This window comes from Bombus pascuorum, chromosome 10 (genome assembly GCF_905332965.1).
Source record: "Bombus pascuorum chromosome 10, iyBomPasc1.1, whole genome shotgun sequence".
In the NCBI taxonomy this organism is placed as follows: domain Eukaryota; kingdom Metazoa; phylum Arthropoda; class Insecta; order Hymenoptera; family Apidae; genus Bombus; species Bombus pascuorum.
In genome coordinates, this window is record NC_083497.1 from 8,227,581 (window position 1) to 8,239,353 (window position 11,773).

The following is an 11,773-nucleotide window of genomic DNA, read 5'->3' on the forward strand; positions in this document are numbered from 1 at the left end:
AACACATGAAAATATTGTTATATCTCATTTAAAGGGTCCTTGCTGAGAACTTTTATTCTATGTAACCACCCTCTGCCTCTATGACCTGCTCTATTCTTGCTCTAAAGCGCGAGCACGCTGACTTCAACTGGTCGCGTTTAATTGTCGCGAATTCTGACTCGATAGCAGCTCGTAGGGAGTTGACGTTGGGGTGCCTGCATTTATTAGTTTGTCTCTCGATAACGCCCCACACGTAATAGTCCAATGGGTTTAGGTCGGGACTGTTAGGAGGCCAGAAATCTTTCGACCAAAACATGTCCACATTGTCAGAGAGCCAATTTTGAACAAGATGACTTGTGTGAGCAGGTGCGCCATCTTGTTGAAATAAATACGGCCTTCCAGAAGCCGTAATTTCCATCCACGGCTTTATTACTGTCTTCAGGACCTCCAAATAAACCTCCTTTGTGATTCTTTCGCCTTTTTGGAAGAAGTGCGGAGGCATGACGTCGCCCTCACTTGAGACAACGCTCAAAACGTGAACACTTGCTGGAAATTTGGTTTTGCCCACAACAAAATTAAATTACCGTCGATCTTGGGTAGCTAAAGAATTTTATAATTTCGACCGGCGTTCTCCCGGCGCGAAGACTTTCTATAATCGCCGCTCTTCTATCGTATTCCGGGTTTTTCTTAACGAGTTCTGTCATTTTGAGGTTATAGAAGACTTATTGACATATTTAACTAACTTCAGAGTCAATCAGCACAAACATCTGAATTCTAATATGGTGGGAACTACAAATTGAATTCTGTCCGAATTCTAACGGCGCACCCTGTATATAATTCTGGTGATCGTCCAAAAACGTGTAATGAGTGGCTAGCTTTTTTGAACATGAAACCAAGTGTGTCACCATTGTGAAATCTTAGACGGAAGCAGGAAATGGGTGCAGATGGTGTATAGCGTACACGTCACACACTAGATACATTGGTTACATGGTTCGGGTGTTATTAATGTTTGGCATGTTAGCAATTTTTCATGAAAATAATCACCATGATATAAAGATAGATAAAATGAAAATATTTCTTTGAAATTTATGACGTGCCGACTACACTTGGTATTTTTATCTCATTCAGTTTCTATTAATATTTATTTACATATGTATAACCTTACAGATGTATCGCGCTGGTAATTTATTTATTAAAAATAAATATTTATTTATTAATGCTTTCTGCAACTGAAGATACTCAAACGTTCAAGTTTCGAGAATTCTTTAGATTGTGATTGATGCAATAAAAATTGAAATTCTCAATGATAACTGGCCTGTGATAAAAATTAACCCACGTATAACTGTAATTTAATAAAGCGCATTGCGCACAAATAGAAAGTGTCCTTTCCATCAAACCAAATTGACCTCGTTCTGTCAATGGTTAATTAATTGACAAATCGTGTCAAGAAATATCAGAAGAAATGTACTGTACGTTTTTACGAAAAATCTACGCGAAAGAATACAATGTAACGGTAAGTAGTAAAATTCTACAGACCGTAAATTCTGAAGGGTCAGCTCGGTTGTAAAAGCGAAGGCCGAGCGTAAGAACGGTAGAATCGCGTCTCATGATAAAACGAGGTTAAAGGTATCCGACTGCGGCAGTGTCGTATCGATTCTAGTCGAGCTGACATTGCCGTTCTGAAATCTCGAGATGTTGACAGCGTACACGGTGGATAATTTTACAAGCAACCTTCTTCTCTTTGCGTGTTTCAGGGTGAAAGGCCATCCGAGCAAATCAAGGCATGTCCAAGTATTGGCTGAACGTGGCCCTCCTCAGGGTTGTGCTGCCGCTTGTCTTGACAGGATGTGAGTGTCGATATTACACCGTTCCTTTTATTAATTTCAAATATTTTATCATCATACTATTGAAAATAATTCGAGGAAATTTAAGGGGAACATGTAATTTCTAAAAAAAAAAATTGTGGAAATCGAATGATTGGAATATTTGTATCGGATCTTTAAAATACTGGAAATTAGCAAAATAAAAATTTTATGAATGGAGTATATGAACTATTAAATATTGAAAAAATAAAGAATCATTTCGAGTAAATAAAATATTAAATATTGATATTCTCTTGAATGTTTGGAAATTGATTTGTACTTCTAAATGCAATATTTTATTGCACTTTGAATTGTTCATTTATGATATGGTAATCTAATTACTTTAGTTACAGTACGTGTTGATAGAGAAATTGATATAAACTGATATAAAGTGTTCTACTTTCATTCATAACGTTTCCGAAGATTTAACGCCATATTACGATAAGAAAATATTGTTAGAATTTTTACAGACATGTTTATCGTATGAGGGAAATAATTTATCGTATGTAAAATATCGAATGATTCTTCTTCTTTTGTACCAAAAATTAGAAATGTAAAAAGAAGGTACGTCGACTCTACATAAAAGAACAAGTTCTGGAGTGTACCCAAAATTTGAAAAGTCCATGAATTTTTATTTAACTAATTATACGAAGGAGAACGTCTCAATGACATCATCAAGTTAAAATAGCTGTGATTTGTAATCGACTAGTGACCTTAGGTTGTATCTGATCCTGGGCGAATGGATCGTGAGAAACTGGAAATATAAATTTCAATCTAGAAATAGATGAATAAGCGAAAGAGAATCTAACAAATTCATAATCCTTTCTCTCCTTTTTCGTAATTTACTTTAATCCGTGATCGATAACATATCTATTACTAAAATCGATAGAAAATAAAATTATTATTTCAATTAATGTTGCAGAATTAACTATTCTTTCAATCATTTATTAGATGCTTAATTTACTTTATTAGAAAATGTGATATAAATTTACTGACGGATATATCGTACGGAAAAGTTCGCATGTTGACCGTTCTATTACTGTGGCCAGCTTAATGGCATCATTAATTATCAGAATGTTATCAACATGCCACATTGCCACATATGCTAGATCGTTCCATGGTATGTAATAGTATGCTGTATATAACGTTGATGAATTCCAATTCTTTCTAAATAAATAAAAATATCCCTCACATAACGCCAATTGATCCTTTATGATTGTCAATAATTTCGGGACAACAACAAATTACGTCGACTGAGAACGTTGAAATGAACGCTACAAGAATACGAATGACGCAACTTGTCGTTCTCACGTCCGATAAAATGAAAAACGAATGTTTTCGACGATGGACGGAAATACAACCGGCACTTATATACCGTATCATTTGAGAGAGCTCCTTAGTATGCCAGAGTGACATGGTCGGAACACGTTTTTAGTCTCGAGTTATAATTAGAAGGACAATTTCGTTCAATAACCACGTGAACCGTATTATCAATTTTCTCCAATCGAGGAAAAAGGAGTCGCAAATAAACTTTGGTCATAGCAGAAAGCTTCATAGATGAAAGGCAATTCTAATGCACTTGAGTAAAATCTTTTTATCGTAAATATAATTTCGAGAGGCTACTTTGATCTTCTGGCTTCAATCAGGCGGCGAAAAAACAACTGAGAAATTACGACGCTGAATATAACGTTGTTATCGCTGGAATTATCATTTTTCACAAGTTGGTTAGAATAATTTGTTGTCTGTGGTTTCTATTATTAACGATGTTCTGTTAAAAAAAAAACACATGCATGTTATGATACTCTTGCACGGGAAAATAGGACCGTTATATAATTCTGATGATTCTTCGTAATCGTTCACAATTAATCTCTTATCTCTTATTTCAATGTTTTCGATCCTTAAAAAGGACGCGGTATTTTCGAATGAACGAATCGAAGATGCAAATCCTTAGAAATTATAGTACAACAATATTGAAATAGAGAGAATGGCGTATACTCGAGTTTACTTGGCAGCTGGTCAAACTTTTCGTATGTGCACACGACGAAGAGAAAATAGTAAGCAGAATGTACTTTACTAATAGAAAGTGCTTTCATAAAGTCGGTACGTGAATTGGAGCAAATTGGAATGAGGATTATCTCCTCGAGAAATTTTCTTCAAATAAACCGACCAGGTTTTCGAGAATTATAAGCTGCTTCTTTTAAGACGCTCGCAAAGAAATTAATTGCTTTTCACGCTTCCTGACAAAGCGAATGTAATTAGCGTTCCGACAGTACCAATCCAATCCAATTTAATTACTCGTACATATGTTTGTCCTCTTTTACGAACCATGTTCCATGCATAATAAGTTTTGAAATATCGTTTAGAGCGATGGCTATCTTATTCGTGCATGCAAATTGGTAGAATTCATCGTATGATACAGGGGGTGTAAAATGTCATTCGTGGTAGAATTTCATCTTTGAAGTCCCCAGGTTGAAATTGACCTTTCTTTTACCCCATTTCATTTCTTCTCGTACCAACAAAATGAACTGCATTTCTATGCGTGACGAATATCAGTCGGAAAATGTCGCGGAATGAGTATATCTCACAATGTCATTTACATTGTAATTTATAAGTATGTCACGGTTGTTCATATCTTTCTAAAAATAATTTAAAAATTTGGCATCTAAGTATTGAATGTCATGGCAAGAACTTTACTTTAAACATTTTAATATATTTTTGCACATTATGTACAATTTCGAGAGTATAATATACAAATAGGTACTTCTAAATTTAATTGAAATTAGTGTTTACTATGAATGTTATGCTATCTTCGTTGCATAGTTAATGCTATACATTCTTTGAATATCTATTACAGTCTATGAATATTTCATTCCACGGTATATTAATATTAAGTTGGAATATAGTCACATGCTCGCCACCGAGTATATTGTATTTTTGCATTTTTTAATTTCTCATAAACGCACAAATATTCGTACTATGTATATTATTAAAATGATAACAAATAAAATATTAAAATAGAATAATATTATTAAAATTGCAATTCTTGAATTAAACAGGTATAATATGGCGACCTGTAGGATTGTCTCTGGTTTACTTGGTTCTGATGCTATACTCGCCCTATGTGCCGGTACCAGACGCGAAAACAATGGCTGGCCACACAGGGCACTATTTAAAAACTTGCATCGGCCTGTCTTTTCTCACAGCAGTCAGCCAACTCACTTTTCACATAGTTCTATTAGCTCTACCTGCTTATGGTCACTTTCTTCACAACTGTACGTAACTATGTCCGATAAAGAGAAGTTTGAACTACATCTATTCGAACTTGATTATAGCTTGGATTGAGAAAATCTTTTGTTAAACTATTTCTAGGCGAATCGATGGAAACGATCTTCAGACACATAGGTTTTGTAAGACTAGATAGCGTTTCTGCCTGGGAGATCTTCTTCTGGTTGACGCCAGAGTTAATCGTGTTACCCACTAGTATAATGGTGTATCTCATATGTCGGTTTCTATCACGAAAGAACGTTATCGACGAGGAAGATGATGCATCGTTACATCGAAACGATGAGGCTGCAAAGAAAAGCGCTGACAGCACCGCCAAGGTATTGTTCGATGAAACAAACATATTTCTCAAATAAATCAATTTCGTTCGATTTTATAACATACAATTTGTCAATATTTCATGAATTATCAATGTACAAGGTAATCAATTAATATTAGATCAGGTAATTCGTAATCTTTTATTTAAAAATTTTCCAGAGAAATTTTATGGATAGGAGTATGTACATTGGTGCACAATAAAAAATTTCTTGTGACTTCTGCATTATATACCTTTTCATATAGAGTACCAACAAAAATTTTGGAATCACTTTTTGAATCACTTGCTAATTCTATTATTAATTCGAGATTAGAAGTGAAATTTTTTTCCAAAGAATTTTCTAAGTTAGCACAATCTTAAACTACTTTTCCTTAATATTCTAAGGTATCCATAGAACATGTAGTAATTCCAAACTTTTGACCAGCACTTTTCATTTTCACGTCTTTGATACTAATTTTACATTTGGCTTGATAATTCCATCGCTAAATTATTCAAACGGAACCTCGAGCTAATGTCACTTTCCATGTTTAGATCATCAACTTCCTAGGACGAATCGGGACCTACGTAGTTCTAGCGTCATTGTGTATCACAGCAGCATTGAAACCATCAGTTGAAGGTGGTTTCTATTTCCTCGTCTTCCTGGGAGCCGCAACTTGGTGGTCATGTAACAAAGAGCTCCGAAAGGGCTTTGCTATATTATGCAAGTTTGTGATGGTCGTGGTGATCCTTCACATCCTGGCTTTGCTCAGCTACCAGAATCAAGTGCCTCAAGAGCTAATACCCGTAAATAGCACCTGGCAACGTTATTTCGCATTGTCTCCAGTTTATCAAACGAATTGCACTGACCCGAGGGACGTTGAGTACACGACCGATGCCGATTGGTTAATTTATGGCTACTTCTTAAGGCTATTCTGGCTCTATTACGTTCTGGCATTGCAGTCACAGTTCCTGAGCAAAAAGCCGGTGAGTTTATTTGTTAGTGCATCCCTATTTCACTAATGAAGGACACGTATAGTCAATAAATACGAAAGAGATATTTGGAACATTATAAATGTAGTGGAATCTCGATTATCAGAACGCTGATTAATCCATCTACATAGATAATTGTCTGGTAGGCGATTTGAGATACTATGGGCATGTCTTATTAATTCGATTTGTAGTAATTCAGAAACTTAATATTTAACAGCTTCAAATTGAATATATTTTAGGACATTGGAAATTTTTGTTTATCGATTATTAATAATAATAAATAGTAATTTTAATTGAGAAAAGATAGTATACAGTATGAGTGGGCCAACGAAACGATCGATTATCGGAACACCGAATAATCAAAAGTTTAGTAGTTCCTTGTGAGAGAGATTAGAAAAGAAAAATAGAAACTATATATAGACTGATTAATTTGGATAATCAAGATTTTACTGTACCATTAAACCAGATGTGAAATTTAGCGGCGGATAATGAAAGATTAAACACGAAGATTATTAAGTAATTAAACGAAAGTAGCGTTTTATTGATTGAAATTGTAATTAACTGGGTCAAGGAAATCAACTAGAAGATCCAACTGGGAATATTGTTGAATACCACGTCTTGGATACTTGGGTATCCGAAAGTGATGGACATAAAATATAATTAAGAAATTAAGCGAAGCTTCACTTAAGCATGAATCATGTTAATGAAGCAGGATGCGTGCAATGTGCCTGTTACTGACTCAATTAATTTTCATGCGGTTAAGGAGAACGATTAACCTCGATGTCGGCGAAATAACACGATCTAAGCTTCTACGACTCTATTTCTACTAATTCTTGATACTCACAAGTGTGTCTCTCTCTCTGTAACACACATGTCTTTCTTTGAAGAACGTTGCTTTTACTAACGAGGCGTTCCAGGCAAAGAAAGTGAAACGTTTGAGCGGAAAGCTGGAGAATCTGGACACTCCATTGTCCAGGCACGTTTCCATCAGGAGAAGAACCCCATCTCAAAGATGGCAATCAGCTCGACGAAAGGCTCGCGTAAGGATCTCATCCTGCATGAGTCGAATGTTCTTTTCTTCTTCGATTTTTGCCTCTTTTTAGATTTTTTAATCAAATTCCACTGTACAGTTCATCATCGATTTTATTTCATATTTTACTCACATTTTATTTACATACATATATGCCAGTCACACATGTACATATATACATGTACATATACATATATGTACACATATATACACGTATACACATGTGCATATATGTACTCTCCAGTGTAAGTATTATTTTGTTCTATCACTAACTTGTTATGACAAAAGAGAATGTTCGTATCATTATAAAACGTAGTATTCATGGAATGAAATTAATAATTTTCCTTTCTTTTTCGTTTTTTCTCTCTTTGGTTGACGAAGGTGATGAGAATCATTCAAGGAGGTATATAATTTTGTGTTAATGTATTTTTGTTGAATTGACTGCCCGTCTCCTTTCAAACAACTGCCGTGTTTTTATTTGCTGTCGCCTTCCAGATTTGCGGTTGTTCTTTAACGCTGAGCAAATTCCTTTTCCGTTTGGATGCCGCTATGTTTAGTTTGCCATTGTTTTAGAAGCCGATCATTAATTCGTCGTCCCTACCTGTCGACGAGCGCACACCCGTACGTATAATAATTAAGTTTGCATGTTTGATTGTCATAGCAATTACTTTTGTTTACTTATATCATCACGATCACTCTTATTTATCTGGTCAATTTGACTTCACATACTTGCACACAATTTTTTATATTTTCCTTTTTTTGTTTTTATTCAAATAATCGGCACATTTTATGAATTCTTATTGTAGCTATTGTGGCGAAGGTAAATTTATTTCACTTATACGTAGCATGCATGTGTACGCTTGACAAACAAAATTTTACTCTACAAAGCATATATTATACATTTATTAACATAGATTATTTAGTAAGTTAGAATAGAAATTAAAATTATACAAGAGATAGAGAGAACGCTGTGTAGGAACATTTAGGAGTTTTTGTAATATATAGAGAATAGTATTGTTAATTTTTACTGATAGTTGATGCGATTTGGGTCCGGGAGAACGGGACTACTGCAAGATTCGACCGGAAGTGTCATTGTCCAAGATGGTCATCAGGATGACAACATTCAGATGCAAAGTCTCAGTGAAGGTTTGTTTAATGCATGATGTTTTTATGCATCTGTAGAAGATTCAGATATATATATTATGATTTCAAATTGTGTTATATATATTATACATTAATAATAAAATATAATGAATAAATATAAGAATATAAATTTGCATAAATATCCGTTGTCTATTAATAATGTATAAAGATCAAAACACATTAATTAACTAAACGCTTCTTAGCTACTCCAGACGAGCAATCCGGGATCATCGAACATATCATTATGGCTGTATATTCCATCTTCCAATTGATAATCAATTCATCCTATCTTGCTACGAATATCATAATGATGGTAAGACTCAATAAACCAACGAATTTGATCAAATTTCTTTTTCTAAAATTTCAATCATTTTATATGATTCTTTTAATTTTTAGACTTGGAGTATAATGTACCACAGTTGGACGACGTTTGCGCTGTTATTATGGGCCTTGATTCTCTGGATGGTACCTAATAAACGCGCTTCCATGATGAAATGCTCGCCGTTTATCGTTATCTATGCGACGCTTTTGCTTCTAGTTCAATACATTTATAGCATGGATCTGACAGAAGAAGAGCTGCCAACGAAGATAAACGGGATAAGTGTGTCGGAGATTGGTTTCAGCAAATCTGAACAACTTAGCCGATGGCATTTAGTCGTCAAAGTAAAAATAATTTGTTCACTTACAAACTAACGTAAGATATATTTTACTATCTATAACATTTTTTACTACTTTACAGTGTCTGTTCATATCTATGTTCTGGATAACTATGAGACAATATACCGCTGAAAGAACCAGACAAAGACGTTCTTCAGCATTGAGAGACATGGTAGCGCCGTTACATGTTTCTGTTTCGACAGCTACTACGGCGATGAATCACGAAGCGCCGGAAATCAAAAGCAAATTCATGAAAGATGTTGGCATACTTTTGAAAAAATTATTAACCAAATTTTGGATCGCTGTAGTGGCTATTATGCTATTCATCTCTGGAATCACCGGCGAACGTATGACCGTCTTCAGGATCATTTATATGTCCCTGTTCTTAGTTTTAATCATCACTTTCCAGGTACTCAAATCTTTTCAGTAAAGCTTTATTAATGAAATTTCTTGTGCTTAAACTCAGTTCAATATAATTTTATTAATTAAATTTTTTGTAAAACCTTATAGATATAATTTCTTGTCGTACTTCTTAAATGACTTTTAAAAATATAATGATTTTATAATTCTTTTTATGTTATAGATATCATGGACAGTATGGAGGAAGATGATGTACTCATTCTGGATTACGGTCATTGGTTACTCCGTAATCATGCTGATTCTCGTGTACACTTATCAATTTCATAATTTCCCGGAATATTGGAACTACCTCCATATTGACGAGGATTTGCAGAAGGACATTGGTTTAGAAATATATGAGACCAAGGATCTATTTGTTAGATTACTCACGCCAACGTTCTTCGTAATTATCACTGTCCTGCAGATTCATTATTTCCATAAAGATTTCTTGGAAGTGACCGATATCGATAAATTCGGGTTAGCATATAACTAATATAATATGTAGTATATAGTATAATAATATAAGTATAACAATTGGGAGAAATAAATAATTAAAAATCATAGAACTGAAGAAAGTCCTCGAGTCGAACGATCGAGTCTTGGCCATTCACCGATTTTAACCATGCCACCATCTTCACCGGGAGAAGTTTTCCTTGTTGAAGAAGAGAAAGAACATATATACTCCTTAAGACAGTTAAAAGGTATGGTACCATTACACTGATTTTGCGAATTTTCGAATCAAAATTAATCTAATAGATATATTTCATTTTCAGAAATGTCTAAACTGGAGCGGCTACAGTTATTTCATAAAATAATACAGCAATTCTTACATTTTTATAATTACACTTGGCTCTTCTTTGAAATTCACATGCAAAAGATCATTTTCGTTTCTGTGATGATTTTCTGTGTCAACGATGTGAGTTTAAATGAATTAATTAAAGTAATTAAGAACTGGTGTTCAATTTGTCATTTACCTAAATAATAAATTTCAGGTCTGTGCTATTAATTTCGTATTCGTCTTGATACTAGTTATCATGATCAATTCTCGAAGAAATGTTCAAATATGTACTGCCAACACGATCGCCGCGATAATTGCCATTCTGATGGTCGTGAAGATGCTATATCAAATTCAGTATATCGATCACAATAACTGGAATATTAATTGCACGGTAAATATAAATATACAATAAATTAAAGAACTATTCGATCGCCTGAGTATTTCATACTCACCTAAAAAATAATTTTATTTTTATTCAGTGTACAATAAAATAATAATTGATATTGATTACAATTTTGATAATTGAATAATTAAAAAATTAATATCTTTGTCATCACATGTTTTTAATTGATACGATTTTCAAATAAATCTTCCCATTTGCCATTTGCAGAAATTTCCAGCTGAAAATCAAACTCAGTATGGCAGCAATAACACGATGTATAATATCGCAGAGTGGTTTGGAATAAAAAAAGGAGAGCCAGGACACTTGGCAGAATTATTGAAGGGTTACATAGGAATCTTAGTGGTGACTACTCTCAGAAAAATCATCAGAATTCGACAGTGTTTCTATAGAAAAGCACGTAGCGAACCTTTGGACACTCCTCAAGTTATGTTCCCTTCTATCACCAGAGAAGACGCTGACAAAGGAGTACCACAGTGCTTGAAATTCCTTTTCAATTATGGATTCTATAAGTTTGGCGTTGAATTCTGTTTGATAGGAATAGTGGCACTCATTGGAACCAGATTGGATTTCTATTCTGTCCTTTATAGCATTTGGCTTTTACTATTCTTCTCTCTGAGAAGAAAATCAATATCCAGAATTTGGCCTTTCTTCAAGTTCTTTGGTATAATTTTACTACCTATTCAGTATTCTTTCGTCGTGGCTCCACCATCCTGGTTTTGTATAGGTTGGTTAAATATTTATGGTATTAATATTTGAAGTAATTTAAAAATAGAGAATAATTTTTGATTTTTCTTAACTTTCAGAGTATCCATGGAGTGAATCCAAAACTTTGAGGGGTTTGCAAGAATGGATGTATTTACCTGATCCTGACTTTCCACCAAACGCTAGAAAATTAATGTGTAAGAATCATAATAAAACATTACGTATAAGTATTAAGATTCATATTTTTGTCAGC

At 34.1% G+C, this 11,773-nt stretch overlaps 1 protein-coding gene across 10 annotated transcripts in view; it reads left to right on the forward strand.

Annotated features, from left to right (window-relative positions):
* LOC132911202 (piezo-type mechanosensitive ion channel component) overlaps positions 1–11,773 on the forward strand; it is a 29,742-nt gene that overhangs the window by 5,850 nt on the left and 12,119 nt on the right. For 4 of the 10 annotated variants that reach the window (XM_060967627.1, XM_060967631.1, XM_060967630.1 and 1 more), the window contains exons 2-16: positions 1,734–1,826; positions 4,898–5,113; positions 5,211–5,443; positions 5,971–6,402; positions 7,296–7,448; positions 8,473–8,584; positions 8,785–8,894; positions 8,978–9,244; positions 9,321–9,647; positions 9,822–10,114; positions 10,202–10,338; positions 10,411–10,553; positions 10,630–10,806; positions 11,026–11,542; positions 11,622–11,717. In XM_060967627.1, the coding sequence (XP_060823610.1) occupies positions 1,763–1,826; positions 4,898–5,113; positions 5,211–5,443; positions 5,971–6,402; positions 7,296–7,448; positions 8,473–8,584; positions 8,785–8,894; positions 8,978–9,244; positions 9,321–9,647; positions 9,822–10,114; positions 10,202–10,338; positions 10,411–10,553; positions 10,630–10,806; positions 11,026–11,542; positions 11,622–11,717 (3,277 nt within the window). In that variant the 5' untranslated portion in view covers positions 1,734–1,762. Of the gene's footprint in view, positions 1–1,733; positions 1,827–4,897; positions 5,114–5,210; positions 5,444–5,970; positions 6,403–7,295; positions 7,449–8,011; positions 8,060–8,472; positions 8,585–8,784; positions 8,895–8,977; positions 9,245–9,320; positions 9,648–9,821; positions 10,115–10,201; positions 10,339–10,410; positions 10,554–10,629; positions 10,807–11,025; positions 11,543–11,621; positions 11,718–11,773 lie in introns of all 10 variants that reach the window. The other 6 variants (XM_060967628.1, XM_060967629.1, XM_060967633.1 and 3 more) reach the window with 6 other exon arrangements.